The following is a 19,073-nucleotide window of genomic DNA, read 5'->3' as shown; positions in this document are numbered from 1 at the left end:
ATTCTCGATTAATATGGGTAAAACTGAAAGTTGATGGAGAGAGATGGGTGATTATTGGTGCATATGCACCTGGGCATGAGAAGAAAGATCATGAGAGGCAAGTGTTTTGGGAGCAGCTGAATGAGTGTGTTAGTGGTTTTGATGCACGAGACCGGGTTATAGTGTTGGGTGATTTGAATGCAAAGGTGAGTAATGTGGCAGTTGAGGGAATAATTGGTATACATGGGGTGTTCAGTGTTGTAAATGGAAATGGTGAAGAGCTTGTAGATTTATGTGCTGAAAAAGGACTGATGATTGGGAATACCTGGTTGGGAATACCTGGTTTAAAAAGCGAGATATACATAAGTATATTATGTAAGTAGGAGAGATGGCCAGAGAGCGTTATTGGATTATGTGTTAATTGACAGGCGCGCGAAAGAGAGACTTTTGGATGTTAATGTGCTGAGAGGTGCAACTGGAGGGATGTCTGATCATTATCTTGTGGAGGCTAAGGTGAAGATTTGTATGGGTTTTCAGAAAAGAAGAGTGAATGTTGGGGTGTAGAGGGTGGTGAGAGTAAGTGAGCTTGGGAAGGAGACTTGTGTGAGGAAGTACCAGGAGAGACTGAGTACAGAATGAAAAAAGGTGAGAACAATGGAAGTAAGGGGAGTGGGGGAGGAATGGGATGTATTTAGGGAATCAGTGATGGATTGCGCAAAAGATGCTTGTGGCATGAGAAGAGTGGGAGGTGGGTTGATTAGAAAGGGTAGTGAGTGGTGGGATGAAGAAGTAAGAGTATTAGTGAAAGAGAAGAGAGAGGCATTTGGACGATTTTTGCAGGGAAAAAATGAAATTGAGTGGGAGACGTATAAAAGAAAGAGACAGGAGGTCAAGAGAAAGGTGCAAGAGGTGAAAAAAAGGGCAAATGAGAGTTGGGGTGAGAGAGTATTATTAAATTTTAGGGAGAATAAAAAGATGTTCTGGAAGGAGGTAAATAAAGTGCGTAAGACAAGGGAGCAAATGGGAACTTCAGTGAAGGGCGCAAATGGGGAGGTGATAACAAGTAGTGGTGATGTGAGAAGGAGATGGAGTGAGTATTTTGAAGGTTTGTTGAATGTGTTTGATGATAGAGTGGCAGATATAGGGTGTTTTGGTCGAGGTGGTGTGCAAAGTGAGAGGGTTAGGGAAAATGAGTTGGTAAACAGAGAAGAGGTAGTAAAAGCTTTGCGGAAGATGAAAGCCGGCAAGGCAGCAGGTTTGGATGGTATTGCAGTGGAATTTATTAAAAAAGGGGGTGACTGTATTGTTGACTGGTTGGTAAGGTTATTTAATGTATGTATGACTCACGGTGAGGTGCCTGAGGATTGGCGGAATGCGTGCATAGTGCCATTGTACAAAGGCAAAGGGGATAAGAGTGAGTGCTCAAATTACAGAGGTATAAGTTTGTTGAGTATTCCTGGTAAATTATATGGGAGGGTATTGATTGAGAGGGTGAAGGCATGTACAGAGCATCAGATTGGGGAAGAGCAGTGTGGTTTCAGAAGTGGTAGAGGATGTGTGGATCAGGTGTTTGCTTTGAAGAATGTATGTGACAAATACTTAGAAAAGCAAATGGATTTGTATGTAGCATTTATGGATCTGGAGAAAGCATATGATAGAGTTGATAGAGATGCTCTGTGGAAGGTATTAAGAATATATGGTGTGGGAGGCAAGTTGTTAGAAGCAGTGAAAATTTTTTATCGAGGATGTAAGGCATGTGTACGTGTAGGAAGAGAGGAAAGTGATTGGTTCTCAGTGAATGTAGGTTTGTGGCAGGGGTGTGTGATGTCTCCATGGTTGTTTAATTTGTTTATGGATGGGGTTGTTAGGGAGGTGAATGCAAGAGTTTTGGAAAGAGGGGCAAGTATGAAGTCTGTTGGGGATGAGAGAGCTTGGGAAGTGAGTCAGTTGTTGTTCGCTGATGATACAGCGCTGGTGGCTGATTCATGTGAGAAACTGCAGAAGCTGGTGACTGAGTTTGGTAAAGTGTGTGAAAGAAGAAAGTTAAGAGTAAATGTGAATAAGAGCAAGGTTATTAGGTACAGTAGGGTTGAGGGTCAATTCATTTGGGAGGTGAGTTTGAACGGAGAAAAACTGGAGGAAGTGAAGTGTTTTAGATATCTGGGAGTGGATCTGGCAGCGGATGGAACCATGTAAGCGGAAGTGGATCATAGGGTGGGGGAGGGGGCGAAAATTCTGGGAGCCTTGAAGAATGTGTGGAAGTCGAGAACATTATCTCGGAAAGCAAAAATGGGTATGTTTGAAGGAATAATGGTTCCAACAATGTTGTATGGTTGCGAGGCGTGGACTATGGATAGCGTTGTGCGCAGGAGGATGGATGTGCTGGAAATGAGATGTTTGAGGACAATGTGTGGTGTGAGGTGGTTTGATCGAGTAAGTAACGTAAGGGTAAGAGAGATGTGTGGAAATAAAAAGAGCGTGGTTAAGAGAGCAGAAGAGGGTGTTTTGAAATGGTTTGGTCACATGGAGAGAATGAGTGAGGAAAGATTGACCAAGAGGATATATGTGTCGGAGGTGGAGGGAACGAGGAGAAGAGGGAGACCAAATTGGAGGTGGAAAGATGGAGTGAAAAAGATTTTGTGTGATCGGGGCCTGAACATGCAGGAGGGTGAAAGGAGGGCAAAGAATAGAGTGAATTGGAGCGATGTGGTATACCGGGGTTGACGTTCTGTCAGTGGATTGAATCAAGGCATGTGTATGGGGGTGGGTTGGGCCATTTCTTTCGTCTGTTTCCTTGCGCTACCTCGCAAACGCGGGAGACAGCGACAAAGCAAAAAAAAAAATATATATATATATATATATATATATATATATATATATATATATATATATAGACATATATATATATATTTAATGTGGCAGTTGAGGGAATAATTGGTGTACATGGGGTGTTCAGTGTTGTAAATGGAAATGGTGAAGAGCTTGTAGATTTATGTGCTGAAAAAGGACTGATGATTGGGAATACCTGGTTTAAAAAGCGAGATATACATAAGTATACTTATGTAAGTAGGAGAGATGGCCAGAGAGCGTTATTGGATTACGTGTTAATTGACAGGTGCGCGAAAGAGAGACTTTTGGATGTTAATGTGCTGAGAGGTGCAACTGGAGGGATGTCTGATCATTATCTTGTGGAGGCTAAGGTGAAGATTTGTATGGGTTTTCAGAAAAGAAGAGTGAATGTTGGGGTGAAGAGGGTGGTGAGAGTAAGTGAGCTTGGGAAGGAGACTTGTGTGAGGAAGTACCAGGAGAGACTGAGTACAGAATGGAAAAAGGTGAGAACAATGGAAGTAAGGGGAGTGGGGGAGGAATGGGATGTATTTAGGGAATCGGTGATGGATTGCGCAAAAGATGCTTGTGGCATGAGAAGAGTGGGAGGTGGGTTGATTAGAAAGGGTAGTGAGTGGTGGGATGAAGAAGTAAGAGTATTAGTGAAAGAGAAGAGAGAGGCATTTGGACGATTTTTGCAGGGAAAAAATGCAGTTGAGTGGGAGACGTATAAAAGAAAGAGACAGGAGGTCAAGAGAAAGGTGCAAGAGGTGAAAAAAAGGGCAAATGAGAGTTGGGGTGAGAGACTATCAGTAAATTTTAGGGAGAATAAAAAGATGTTCTGGAAGGAGGTAAATAAAGTGCGTAAGACAAGGGAGCAAATGGGAACTTCAGTGAAGGGCGCAAATGGGGAGGTGAAAACAAGTAGTGGTGATGTGAGAAGGAGATGGAGTGAGTATTTTGAAGGTCTGTTGAATGTGTTTGATGATAGAGTGGCAGATATAGGGTGTTTTGGTCGAGGTGGTGTGCAAAGTGAGAGGGTTAGGGAAAATGATTTGGTAAACAGAGAAGAGGTAGTAAAAGCTTTGCGGAAGATGAAAGCCGGCAAGGCAGCAGGTTTGGATGGTATTGCAGTGGAATTTATTAAAAAAGGGGGTGACTGTATTGTTGACTGGTTGGTAAGGTTATTTAATGTATGTATGACTCACGGTGAGGTGCCTGAGGATTGGCGGAATGCGTGCATAGTGCCATTGTACAAAGGCAAAGGGGATAAGAGTGAGTGCTCAAATTAAAGAGGTATAAGTTTGTTGAGTATTCCTGGTAAATTATATGGGAGGGTATTGATTGAGAGGGTGAAGGCATGTACAGAGCATCAGATTGGGGAAGAGCAGTGTGGTTTCAGAAGTGGTAGAGGATGTGTGGATCAGGTGTTTGCTTTGAAGAATGTATGTGAGAAATACTTAGAAAAGCAAATGGATTCGTATGTAGCATATATGGATCTGGAGAAGGCATATGATAGAGTTGATAGAGATGCTTTGCGAAAGGTATTAAGAATATATGGTGTGGGAGGCAAGTTGTTAGAAGCAGTGAAAAGTTTTTATCGAGGATGTAAGGCATGTGTATGTGTAGGAAGAGAGGAAAGTGATTGGTTCTCAGTGAATGTAGGTTTGCGGCAGGGGTGTGTGATGTCTCCATGGTTGTTTAATTTGTTTATGGATGGGGTTGTTCGGGAGGTGAATGCAAGAGTTTTGGAAAGAGGGGCAAGTATGAAGTCTGTTGGGGATGAGAGAGCTTGGGAAGTGAGTCAGTTGTTGTTCGCTGATGATACAGCGCTGGTGGCTGATTCATGTGAGAAACTGCAGAAGCTGGTGACTGAGTTTGGTAAAGTGTGTGAAAGAAGAAAGTTAAGAGTAAATGTGAATAAGAGCAAGGTTATTAGGTACGGTAGGGTTGAGGGTCAAGTCAATTGGGAGGTGAGTTTGAATGGAGAAAAACTGGAGGAAGTGAAGTGTTTTAGATATCTGGGAGTGGATCTGGCAGCGGATGGAATCATGGAAGCGGAAGTGGATCATAGGGTGGGGGAGGGGGCGAAAATGCTGGGAGCCTTGAAGAATGTGTGGAAGTCGAAAACATTATCTCGGAAAGCAAAAATGGGTATGTTTGAAGGAATAGTGGTTCCAACAATGTTGTATGGTTGCGAGGCGTGGGCTATGGATAGAGTTGTGCGCAGGAGGATGGATGTGCTGGAAATGAGATGTTTGAGGACAGTGTGTGGTGTGAGGTGGTTTGATCGAGTAAGTAACGTAAGGGTAAGAGAGATATGTGGAAATAAAAAGAGCGTGGTTGAGAGAGCAGAAGAGGGTGTTTTGAAATGGTTTGGGCACATGGAGAGAATGAGTGAGGAAAGATTGACCAAGAGGATATGTGTGTCGGAGGTGGAGGGAACGAGGAGAAGAGAGAGACCAAATTGGAGGTGGAAAGATGGAGTGAAAAAGATTTTGTGTGATCGGGGCCTGAACATGCAGGAGGGTGAAAGGAGGGCAAGGAATAGAGTGAATTGGAGCGATGTGGTATACCGGGGTTGACATGCTGTCAGTGGATTGAATTGGGGCATGTGAAGCGTCTGGGGTAAACCATGGAAAGCTGTGTAGGTATGTATATTTGCGTGTGTGGACATATGTATATACATGTGTATGGGGGTGGGTTGGGCCATTTCTTTCGTCTGTTTCCTTGCGCTACCTCGCAAACGCGGGAGACAGCGACAAAGCAAAAGAAAAAAAAAAAATATATATATATATATATATATATATATATATATATATATATATATATATATATATATATATATATATATATATATATATATATATATGTAAATGTGAATAAGAGCAAGGTTATTAGGTACAGTAGGGTTGAGGGTCAAGTCATTTGGGAGGTAAGTTTGAATGGAGAAAAACTGGAGGAAGTAAAGTGTTTTAGATATCTGGGAGTGGATCTGGCGGTGGATGGAACCATGGAAGCGGAAGTGGATCATAGGGTGGGGGAGGGGGCGAAAATCCTGGGAGCCTTGAAGAATGTGTGGAAGTCGAGAACATTATCTCGGAAAGCAAAAATGGGTATGTTTGAAGGAATAGTGGTTCCAACAATGTTGTATGGTTGCGAGGCGTGGGCTATGGATAGAGTTGTGCGCAGGAGGATGGATGTGCTGGAAATGAGATGTTTGAGGACAATGTGTGGTGTGAGGTGGTTTGATCGCGTAAGTAACGTAAGGGTAAGAGAGATGTGTGGAAATAAAAAGAGCGTGGTTGAGAGAGCAGAAGAGGGTGTTTTGAAATGGTTTGGGCACATGGAGAGAAAGAGTGAGGAAAGATTGACCAAGAGGATATATGTTTCGGAGGTGGAGGGAACGAGGAGAAGAGGGAGACCAAATTGGAGGTGGAAAGATGGAGTGAAAAAGATTTTGTGTGATCGGGGCCTGAACATGCAGGAGGGTGAAAGGAGGGCAAGGAATAGAGTGAATTGGATCGATGTGGTATACCGGGGTTGACGTGCTGTCAGTGGATTGAATCAGGGCATGTGAAGCGTCTGGGGTAAACCATGGAAAGCTGTGTAGGTATGTATATTTGCGTGTGTGGACATATGTATATACATGTGTATGGGGGTGGGTTGGGCCATTTCTTTCGTCTGTTTCCTTGCGCTACCTTGCAAACGCGGGAGACAGCAGCAAAAAAAAATATATATATATATATATATATATATATATATATATATATATATATATATATATATATATATATATGTACGGTTTTATGTTTTTAAGGCAACCAAAATATGTAATTCTCTGTAAATAGTTTTAAGTTTTTATGTATCTATTTTGTGTTGAAAAACATGTAATCATCAGATTCTAGTATATTATAAATTCCACAAAATCAAGTAAGTCAAACCTTATGTCTTTGTTTACATTGAAATGGTTTTCATTTCTCAAAATCTACATATTTTTTGATGAAAGTAGACTGAACGTTTCTTTTACCTTTAGACAAAAGAATTAGCTGCATATATTCTTTCCTTAAAGATATCCTGAACATAGGCAGTACTGTATCAGTTTTGTATATTAAAGGATGAGAATCTAAGAATTAGATTATATAATTTCTTAATTCAAGTTACAAATGGGTTCCACTGAATCACAAACTGCTGATTATATGTTGCCGTTTCCTCTTAAAACAATGAAAACTTCTGGAGGATAACTGAATGAGGTTTTCCTAGATAGGTCCCATAACTTTCAATCATGTGACCCACCAACCTTTGATTTCTAAACGAGGGGATGTGCTTTTCATTTACATGTCAGCTTGTGAGGTGTGTTTTGTCAGGATTGCAAGTAAGTGTGTATATCCAATGATTTTGAAAGATTAGTATATCGTGTGAAGTAAACATTAGACCCTGATTTTGCTGGAAACGTTGAGAAATTGAAATATTGTGTTAAAAAAGATATTGCACATCTCGAATTCCTCTGATGAAGATTGTTTGTTCACTACCTGAAGGTCAGTATGAATCTTACATGATTTTTATTGATTCTCACAAATAATCCCATGATTGGTTAGAAGTCCTTATCAAATTATCAATTAGCCTCCTGGATGATTTTTGAGGATTTCGCTGTTTGACCTTCACTGTGAAATATAGTGCTGTTCTCTACTGACTGATTTACCAATATGTAATTGAAATCAACAGTTCATTTATGATCCATGAAGTGAATTATGAAACATGAGACTTCCCCTTGCAGTGATTCATTATATGAATGATAGGGACTTACCATTGCTATCCTACCCTCCCATTACCAGTTGTTGATTGATTGATTGAAAAGCAAGTTGGTTGCCTGATTACATCACTTTGAGTTGCTGCATACAGAGCTATGGAACTTGACTATTGTCAACCAAGCAAAATATCTAATATTTCAAGGATTCAAGCTAACTGGCTCTATTGTTTAAAGCATGTCTTTGCTTCCATTTTAAACCTGCCATAAAGGCATGTTGTCTCTACATTTGTAAATTACATATTTATTAAGAATTTCTTTCATTCTTGAGAACTTATTTTTTTAACTGTACAAATGTTTAAAGAAGATATGCATGCATTCATTAATCACCACTAGTCATGTTAAAGGATCCAGAGACTTTTAGGGAGGAGCATAGTGTGGCTTGCAGGGAATATTTCAAATGACTGAAAGAAATTATAGCATGATTTGGCCACTTCATGATTATATGTTTGTATTCGTATAAGTAGCTTCTAAGCAGACCTTAGATGCCATAGGATATTTTAGTAATCTGTATCAGTGTTTTTTCAGGGTGTGACATGAAATATAACTTGTATGCAGCATTTTTATCTATAATCACTGAGTAATCCTATTAATGAAGTGATTAGAATGCTAAAATTTCATAATGATTTAAGACTTGGTGTAATTGCCTCATTTAGAATGCTAAAATTTCATAATGATTTAAGACTTGGTGTAATTGCCTCATTTCTCTTTGCAGCCCATTTCATGATACACTGTTCCATAATTAGATGTTACTGTAGTTCATTAATGACATTTAAGAGTTGATCAATTTTAAAAGTAAAGATACACTGGCATGCATGCTAGCAATGATGACACAAAAGTCAGGTTCTCTCTTCTTTTTGTATGCAAAAATTTCTTTTAGTGTGAGTATTACTCTAAAGTAGTAGCCTCTTAACCTTAGTTGGCAAGATTTATTACTAGCTGCTTTGGTTTTATTGCTTTCTCTGACAAGCTTTCTCCAAAATTACAGGCATCCTCTCTGAGAACCATACATCTTCTCAGCCTGAAGTACACACCTACAGGATAACTACCATGCATGATCCTTATCCTAGGATGTGGGTATCCTCCTCACCCTAACTGGTAGACTTCATTACATTTCTTCTATGATGTGGGTATCCACCTCACCCTGACTGGCAGACTTCATCATTACCTTTCTTAACCCTAATTGAAATATTTCTCTTCATTCGCAGAATTATTCATACCTTTACACACCTGACTAACTAGCTATTTTGGATATGTTTTTAACACTCACAATCCACTTTTTTATAAGATTTAAAGTACTTATCAATCATATTAATAACCATAATTCAAAACTGTCATGCTTAAAAGGGTATTGTCCTGAAATTCATTATAAATTTCCTTCCAGGTAATAGATACCATAACATCACCTATATAAGTAGATTTATCTCTGATCTACATGTATGAATGGAAGCATTTTCCACGTTAAGGTAACTTTTATCCCAGTGATATACTTGTTCGAGTGTAATGGTTCTTTCCATAATAGGCAGACTATGATCCATACATGTGTATCTCTAAGACGACCCTGCGAGGCTTAAGAGATAGACCTGCTAAACAATTTGTAGTTTTGTTCAATGATATTCTTAAGGAGCACCATTATATTTTTTGGGTACACTAGTGATTACATGGACAAAAGCAGAGTTTTCAAACTTTTGTTGTAAACAATGAGAGATATTTAGCAGGTTCAGTAAATAGTTAGCATGGCCATATTGATAGTGAAGATAGATGTATTTTCTTTCCTCTCAGAATCATCTAGATATGATAAGTTTTTAGGATATGTATGTTCTCAGACTTTGTAGCTCATAAGACTTATGGATATCCATATCTTTTGTCTTCCTGCTCTCTGATATGCTATTAGAACTGTGATAGCAAGAAGAGTCAGATAAAAGAGAGCTAATGCATGACTGTTAGAACCATGATGGGGATGCATGATGTAATAAATTGTTTTGAGCCTTAAAAATGTTCTTAAGATGACACTTTCCTTAACTGAAACTCAGGGAAAATCAAGCAGCATTGAAGGACTACTTTGATGAGTTTACATGTTACTATTTCAATGAACTGGTTACCAGAATATTTTTCTGGTGAGTGAAAGAGTATATTGTTAAATTTGGTAAAGGTGTTTATTATGAGTATGTTGAAGATCCAGTTAGATGACTCCATCATACATTTCCCTTGTCCATTTTTGGCCTTATTAGTGTTGAATGAACATTCCATCCATGGGCATACACAACCAAACTAGTCATTTGGGTATGTCTGTAACCAACTTATTAAAGAGTTGTAGGGCTATACCTTCAAACAATTAGCTGATAATATATCATGTTCCTTTCAGTGATTTTTTTAGTATGTCAGCTACATGTAGTCTGATAGTGTTTTTGACTGCCCATCAGTGTTAATACACATGAATACCTGAATATTTATAGTATAATCTATTAATGTTCAAAAGTTTGTAAAATTTTGATAAATACAAAAGTGAAATATGTACTTTTAAGTGATTTTAATGTTTTTCATTTCAACTTTTGCTTGAAGTAAAAAAATGTAGTCTGGTTAACTGCTCTACTTCAGTCATTCTGATAAATGCCTGCAATGCATATGCACTAGCTTGATTAGGTGTAACTTAGAAAGCATTGTCAAGTAGATTAGTTTATTGAATAATGGATTTGTATATTTTGGTTTAGGGTGCAAATGAGTAGTTATTGTACTGTAATTATTCTTTTATGTGAATATGAATTAGATATAATACATATACTCTTTTCTATACAATGAAGAAAATATGAATATACAGCACTACCTCGCAGTATAACAGTAACTGTGACAGGGGACTTGCATAAAACCTAGAAATATTTAATGCAACATACATTAAAGGATATTTTTAGCATTAAGAGAGTGATTATAATGTTGATATAAGAAATGGTGAGATATTTCCAAAAGGTCCACATTTCTAATAGGGGAAACAGAAGAAGGAGTCACGCGGGGAGTGCTCATCCTCCTCGAAGGCTCACATTGGGGTGTCTAAATGTGTCTGGATCTAACCAAGATGACAAAAAAGGAGAGATAGGTAGTATGTTTGAGGAAAGGAACCTGGATGTTTTGGCTCTGAGTGAAACAAAACTCAAAGGTAAAGGGGAAGAGGGGTTTGGGAATGTCTTGGGAGTAAAGTCAGGGGTTAGTGAGAGGACAAAAGCAAGGGAAGGAGTAGCACTACTCCTAAAACAGGAGTGGTGGGAGTAGGTGATAGAGTGTAAGAAAGTTAACTCTAGATTGACATGGGTAAAACTGAAAGTGGATGGAGAGAGAGGGTTGATTATTGGTGCATATGAACCTGGGCATGAGAAGAAAGATCTTGAGAGGCAAGTGTTTTGGGAGCAGCTGAGTGAGTGTGTTACTAGTTTTGATGCACGAGACCAGGTTATAGTGATGGGTGATTTGAATGGAAAGGTGAGTAATGTGGCAGTTGAGGAAATAAATGGTGTACATGGGGTGTTCAGTGTTGTAAATGGAAATGGTGAAGAGCTTGTAGATTTGTGAGCTGAAAAAGGACTGGTAATTGGGAATACCTGGATTAAAAAGAGAGATATACATAAGTATACGTATATAAGTAGGAGAGATGGCCAGAGAGTGTTATTGGATTATGTGTTAATTGATATGTGTGCGAAAGAGAGACTTTTGGATATTAATGTGCTCAGAGGTGCAACTGGCGGGATATCTGATCATTATCTTGTAGAGGAAAAGGTGAAGATTTGTAGAGGTTTTCTGAAAAGAAGAGAGAATATTGGGGTGAAGAGAGTGGTGAGAGTTAGTGAGCTTGGGAAGGAGACGTGTGAGGAAGTACCAGGAGAGAGTAAGCACAGAATGAAAGGTGAGAACAAAGGAAGTAAGGGGAGTGGGGGAGGAATGGGATGTATTTAGGGAAGCTGTGATAGCTTGTGAAGAAGATGCTTGTGGCATTAGAAGTGTGGGAGGTGGGCAGATTAGAAAGGGTAGTGAGTGGTGGGATGAAGAAGTAAGATTGTTAGTGAAAGAGAAGAGAGAGGCATTTGGACGATTTTTGCAGGGAAGTAATGCAAATGACTTGGAGATATATAAAAGAGAGAGGCAGGAGGTCAAGATAAAGGTGCAAGAGGTGAAAAAGAGGGCAAATGAGAGTTGGAGTGAGAGAGTATCACTAAATTTTTGGGAGAATAAAAAGATGTTTTGGAAGGAGGTAAATAAACTGCGTAAGACAAGGGAACAAATAGGAAAATCAGTGAAGTGGGCTAATGGGGAGGTGATAACAAGTAATGGTGATGTGAGAAGGAGATGGAATGAGTATTTTGAAGGTTTGTAGAATGTGTTTGATGATAGAGTGGCAGATATGAGGTGTTTTGGTTGAAGTGTTGTGCAAAGTGAGAGGGTTAGGAAGAATGATTTGGTAAACAGAGAAGAAGTAGTAAAAGCTTTGCAGAAGATGAAAGCCGGCAAGGCAGTGGGTTTGGATGTTATTGCAGTGGAATTTATTAAAAAAGGGGTGACTGTGTAGTTGACTGGTTGGTAAGGTTATTTAATGTATGTATGATTCATGGTGAGGTGCCTGAGGATTGGCGGAATGTTTGCATAGTGCCATTGTACAAAGGCAAAGGGGTTAAAAGTGAGTGCTCAAATTACAGAGGTATAAGTTTGTTGAGTATTCCTGGGAAATTATATTGGAGGGTATTGATTGAGAGGGTGAAGGCATGTACAGAGCATCAGATTAGGGAAGAGCAGTGTGGTTTCAGAAGTGGTAGAGGATGTGTGGATCAGGTGTTTGCTTTGAAGAATGTATGTGAGAAATACTTAGAAAAGCAAATGGATTTGTATGTAGCATTTATGGATCTGGAGAAGGCATATGATAGAGTTGATAGAGATGCTTTGTGGAAGGTATTAAGAATATATGGTGTGGGAGGCAAGTTGTTAGAAGCAGTGAAAAGTTTTTATCAAGGATGTAAGGCATGTGTACATGTAGGAAGAGAGGAAAGTGATTGGTTCTCAGTGAATGTCGGTTTGCAGCAGGGGTGCGTGATATCTCCATGGTGGTTTAATTTGTTTATAGATGGGGTTGCTAGGGAGATGAATGCACGAGTTTAGGAAAGAGTGGCTAGTATGCAGTCTGTTGTGGATGAGAGCTTGGGAAGTGAGTCGGTTGTTGTTCACTGATGATACAGCGCTGGTGGCTGATTTGGGTGAGAAACTGCAGAACCTGGTGACTGAGTTTGGTAAAGTGTGTGAAAGAAGAAAGCTGAGAGTAAATGTGAATAAGAGCAAGGTTATTAGGTACAGTAGTGTTGAGGGACAAGTTCAGTTGGGAGGTAAATTTGAATGGAGAAAAACTGGAGGAAGTGAAGTGTTTTAGATATCTGGGAGTGGATTTGGCAGCAGATGGAACCATGGAAGCAGAAGTGAATCATAGGGTGGGGGAGGTAGCGAAAATTCTGGGAGCCTTGAAGAATGTGTGGAAGTCGAGAACATTATCTCGGAAAGCAAAAATGGGTATGTTTGAAGGAATAGTGGTACCAACAACGTTGTATGGTTGCGAGGCGTGGGCTATGGATAGAGTTGTGTGCAGGAGGGTGGATGTGCTGGAAATGAGATGTTTGAGGACAATATGTGGTGTGAGGTGATTTGATCGAGTAAGTAATGAAAGGGTAAGAGGTGTGTGGTAATAAAGAGAGTGTAGTTGAGAGTGCAGAGGAGGGTGTATTGAAATGATTTGGTCACATGGAGAAAATGAGTGAGGAAAGACTGACAAAGAGGATATATGTGTCAGAGGTGGAGGGAATGAGGAGAAGTGGGAGACAAAATTGGAGGTAGAAGGATGGAGTGAAAAAGATTTTGAGCGATCAGGGCCAGAACATACAGGATGGTGAAAGGCGTGCAAGGAATAGAGTGAATTGGAACTGCGGAATACTGGGGTCAACATGCTGTCAGTGGATTGAACCAAGACACGTGAAGTATCTGGGGTAAACCATGGAAAGTTTTGTGGGGCCTGGATGTGGAAAGGGAGCTATGGGTTCGGTGCAGTACACATGACAGCTAGAGACTGAGTGTGAACAAATGTGGCCTTTGTTGTCTTTTCCTAGCGCCACCTCATGCACACGCAGGGGGAGGGGGGTGCTGTTTCATGGGTGGCGTGGTGGCAACAGGAATGGATGAAAGCAGCAAGTATGAATATGTACATGTGTATATATGTATATGTCTTTGTATATATTTGTATGTATACGTTGAAATGTATAGGTATGTATATGTGTATGTGTGGGTGTTTATGTATATGCATGTGTATGTGGGTGGGTTGGGCCATTCTTTCATCTGCTTCCTTACACTACCTTGTTGATGCAGGAGATGTATAAAAGAAAGAGGCAGGAGTTCAAGAGAAAGGTGCAAGAGGTGAAAAAAAGGGCAAATAAGAGTTGTGGTGAGAGAGTATCATTAAATTTTAGGAAAAATAAAAAGATGTTTTGGAAGGAGTTAAATAAAGTGCGTAAGACAACAAATGGGAACATAGGTGAAGGGAGCTGATGGGAAGATAATAACAAGTAGTGGTGAAGTGAGAAGGAGATGGAGTGAGTATTTTGAAGGTATGTTGAATATATTTAATGATAAGAGTGGCAGATATAGGGTGTTTTGGGCGAGGTGCTTGTGAAGTGAGAGGGTAAGGGAAAATGGTTTGGTAAACAGAGAAGAGGTAGTGAAAGCTTTGCAGAGGATGAAAGCTAAAAAAGCAGCGGGTTTGAATGGTATTGCAGTAGAAATTATTAAAAAAGGGGTTAACTGTGTTGTTGACTGGTTGGTAAGGATATTCACTGTATGTATGGTTCATGGTGAAGTGCCTGAGGATTGGGGGAATGCATGTATAGTGCCATTGTATAAAGGCAAAGGGGATAAAGGTGAGTTTTCAAATTACAGAGGTATAAGTTTGTTGAATATTCCTGGGAAATTATATGGGAGGGTATTGATTGAGAGGGTAGAGGCATGTACAGAGCATCAGATTGGAGAAGAACAGTGTGGTTTCAGAAGTGGTAGAGGAAGTGTGGATCAGGTGTTTGCTTGGAAGAATGTATGTAAGAATTAGAAATACAGATGGATTTGTATGCAGCATTTATAGATCTGGAGAAGGCATTGATAGAGTTGATAGATATTCTCTGTGGAAGGTATTAAGAATATATGGTGTGGGAGGCAAGTTGTTAGAAGCAGTGAAAAATTTTTATTGAGGATGTAAGGTATGTGTATGAGTAGAAAGAGAAGAAAATGATTGGTCCTCAGAGAATGTCGGTTTGCGGCAGGGGGTTCGTGATGTCTCCATGGCTGTTTTAATTTGTTTATTGATGGGGTTGTTAGGGAGGTGAATGCAAGGGTTTTGGAGAGAGGGGCAAGTATGCAGTCTGTTGCAGATGAGAGAGCTTGGGAAGTGAGTCACTTGTTGTTCTCTGATTATACAGCACTGGTGGCTGATTCATGTGAGAAACTACATAAGTTGGTGACGAGTTTGGTAAAGTGTGTGAAAGAAGAAAGTTGAGCGTAAATGTGAATAAGAGCAAGGTTATTAGGTACAGTAGGGTTGAGGGACTAGTTAAGCGGGAGTTGAGTTTGAATGGAGAAAAACTGGAATAAGAGAACTATTTTAGATATCTGGAAGTGGATTTAGCAGTGGATGGATCCATGGAAGCAGAAGTGAGTCACAGGATGGGGGAGGGTGTGAAGGTTCTGGGAACGTTGAAAAATGTGTGGAAGGCGAGAACATTATCTTGGTGAGCAAAAATGGGTAAGTTTGAAGGAATAGTGGTTCCAACAATGTTATATGGGTGCGAGGCATGGGCTATAGATAGGGTTGTGCGGAAGAGGGTGGATGTTTTGGAATTGAAATGTTTGAGGACAATATGTGGTGTGGTGGTTTGACCAAGTAAGTAATGAAAGGGTAAAAGAGAGATGTGTGGTAGTTAAAAGAGTGTGGTGGAGAGAGCAGAAGAGGGTGTATTGAAATGGTTTGGTCACATGGAGAGAATGAGTGAGAAAAGATTGGCAAAGAGGATATATGTGTCAGAGGTGGAGGGAACGAGAAGTGGGAGACCAAATTGGATGTGGAAGGATGGAGTGAAAAAGATTTTGAGCGATCGGGACCTGAACATACAGGAGGGTGAAAGGCTTGCAAGGAATAAAGTGAATTGGAACAATGTGGTGGACCGGGGTCAACGTGCTGTCAGTGGATTGAAGCAGGGCATGTGAGGCATCTGGGATAAACCATGGAAAGTTTAGTGGGGTCTAGTTGGGGAAAGGGGGCTGTGGTTTCAGTGCATTACTCATGACAGCTAGAGAGACTGAGAGTGAACAAATGTGGCCTTTGTTGTCTTTTCCTAGCGCTACCTTGCACGCTATTTGGTGTGTGGTGGAGTGGCATTGGGAATGGATGAAGGCAGCAAGTATGGATATTTTCAGGTATATATATGTATATGTCTGTGTATATATATGTATGTATACATTGAAATGTATGGCTATGTATTTGTGTGTGTGTGTGTGTAGGCAATTATGTATATACATGTGTATGTTGGTGGGTTGGGCCATTCTTTCGTCTGTTTCCATGCACTACCTCGCTAACGCAGGAGACAGCGACTAAGTATAATAAATAAATAAATGTATATGTTATTGACTTGGCATTTTGTTTCATGTTTTAATATTTCTTCATACTGTATCACAGAAGCAAATTACATAACATATTCTTCTCATTATGTGTGTGTAAATAAACAATATTATCTACTAATTTAAAACAAGAGGGCTTGGTGAATTTTGGGGTGTTTCAGGTTTTTGAGGTTCCCTTCCTAAGCATTGTATATCACATATACTGCAAATATTTCACCATTTGCTGTGTAGAGTTTAATCATAAAAACAAGTATTAGACACTCAGAACTTGAATATTGATGTTTGTAATTTTTATGTATGCCATTATATGCATTTCTTTGCTTATACTATGGATACTTTTATCAGTGATAAATGAGAATTTTTTAATGGTAAAGTTATTCATACATTGATTTACATTCATGCTGGAATTTGTACTCATCATTTTGTGGAATTATTCTGTATATCCATGAATTTTTCAATACTTCCTATTTCTAATTTTTTTGTGCAGGTAATAGAATTTAGGATATCTGACATTATATAATACTACATGCAGAAGTATGCTGTATACAAAGGTTATGGAGATAGAAAAGAAAAAAAATACGTAAGAAATATACTGACATGGTATGGCTGTAAATAACTGAACACAGGAAAATGGCAGTCTACAGAACTTGCATTATTGTAGAACATGTAACTACTGCACAGTATGATGTAACTCATTATCTCATTCACAATGTCATTTTCATTGACATCATGTCTTGTTGTGGAGTGGATATAGGTTGTGTTGTCCTTTGCAAGAGTAGGTTGCTTGGAGTAAGGCAATGATGAATACACATTTATTAGCAATTTATTTGCAGGTTCAAATTTAGAATGTTGCTTTAGGCTAGAAAATGGCAAACAATATTATTATCATTATATCTGAATCTTGTTGTTTGATATTGCATTGGTATGATAACAAGGAATTTTAATATTTGAAAAAATAAATCTTAGATTCATGTTCACATTGAATGCAGTTTGTGGTTTTGTGATACAGATGACGTATTGGATACCAGTATCTGTCTTTCTAAAATATGTAAACTACAAATACCTAAGGTCCACCACATTAAGATTACCATTAAGATTACCACCAATTTGAAACATGAGTTACCAGTATATGATTATAGTAGATATTTATTGAATGTTTTATATAGTATATATACATATATTACAAGCAAGTAACATCTAAACCTGTATTAGGTGTACAAAACAGACTCATTAAAGTTGTGTGTATGATGTGAACCATGTTTTGTGTTTTGTATTTCTGAAATCTGTAAAATCTCAAAATTTAAACACCAGTTTTAAGGATTACAGATTTTTTTATATTCTACCTACATACTTTAAATCTTACTCAGTAGGTGATCAGCTGTACCATTGGCTTCTGTAAAATCACACCAGGTAATGTACAGTAGTAGCAACATGAAAGCCTTGCTTCAACCTTTTTTATTGAAATTTGTTATTATTCAAGGTAAACTAAGAATCATTACTTCATGCTGTAAGATTCTGGTAATTTTTACTTGGTAGAGATAATCCTCCTTATAGAAAATGGAAGTTCTGATTCAGGAAGGTCCTCTTAACTAATCGACCAGTAGTGTGGGTATATAGTACTGACTGTATGGCATATACTTTTGAAATAAAGATATGGCGGACATGAAGAGAAATTATTGAATAAAGTAAAGAATATTTACATGGCTTATGGAAATTGTATGTACCATTGCATCAACAGTAAACAATTTTTAGAACAAAAAGATTATAAATGTATACTAAGATTGGCTTTAAAGAATTAACGTACTATACAAGTGAATGTATGAATGTAAAAGATACATAGAGGATTTTCCTACCCCAGTGCACATATCTGTTCCTAATATGAGCATATGAGGAACAGATGCACAATACAGTATTTCTCAACAAATGTACACACTTACATAGGTGTCATAAAGCAAGGGGCTTCCTCATGACACTTGGAGCACAGGTTAGCAATCCATTCATAGTGTTCAGCTTGCTTGAATGTGGTGCTCATATTAAGACTAGTTCAGTTTGCAGCATTAGGTGGCAGTCCAAGGTAGCCATAACACCGAGTCATCAGAATTTTTTTGCAGAATTCATTAATTTTCGACACATATTTCTAGATTTGATGTACTGGCAATGATCTCTTCCGTATTATTGCAATATAATACTATATGATTTATATTATTGAGTATATATGTAGCAATTTTGTTAGTCTTTAAGGCATACTGTAATGTATCAATTATGTTGTAAGATGCCATTTAATGTAAACGTTCTCTACTATCATACTGAAATATACGATTATATTTGTTTGAGAGCATTTCTGTCCAGAATCTTGATAAGTATGGGATTTTTATATATCTTACGTATGAATATATAGATGAAAAATGGTTACGCACATATATTGTGCTCTACTATTTCATATACACAAACACATATACATAACTTTTGTCAAACATTTCATGTCTGAACCATTTTGATTTTATGTAATAATTGACTTTAGAAAGCTTTTCTTTCAGTATTGTTTCATTGTGAATACTCATTTTTTCTAAGTAAGGTGTATATGTCTGTAGCTGAAATAATTTTATGTCATACTAGAGTGACATAGGCACTCCTTCCTGAATCATCATTGTAACTGATATTTTTGGAAAGTAAAACCTAAGTGGATAGAGTCCCAGGGTCGCTTGGCTGTCTTTACATGTTTATTATTGCAGTAGTTACCAATGTTCTGTAGAGCTTTGTTGATGTAGGTCTTGTTCCCTAG

The 19,073-nt window shown here is 38.7% G+C and overlaps 1 protein-coding gene across 1 annotated transcript in view; it reads left to right on the top strand.

The window, feature by feature from the left end:
* LOC139756703 (post-GPI attachment to proteins factor 6-like) overlaps positions 1-10,387 on the top strand; it is a 99,343-nt gene extending 88,956 nt beyond the window's left edge. The window contains exon 15 of the mRNA XM_071676383.1: positions 8,601-10,387. Within this exon, the coding sequence (XP_071532484.1) occupies positions 8,601-8,707 (107 nt within the window). The 3' untranslated portion in view covers positions 8,708-10,387. The remainder of the gene's footprint in view (positions 1-8,600) is intronic.
* Positions 10,388-19,073: the final 8,686 nt, after the last annotated feature.

Source organism: Panulirus ornatus, chromosome 23 (genome assembly GCF_036320965.1).
Source record: "Panulirus ornatus isolate Po-2019 chromosome 23, ASM3632096v1, whole genome shotgun sequence".
In the NCBI taxonomy this organism is placed as follows: domain Eukaryota; kingdom Metazoa; phylum Arthropoda; class Malacostraca; order Decapoda; family Palinuridae; genus Panulirus; species Panulirus ornatus.
This window is presented reverse-complemented; position numbering and strand designations above follow the sequence as displayed.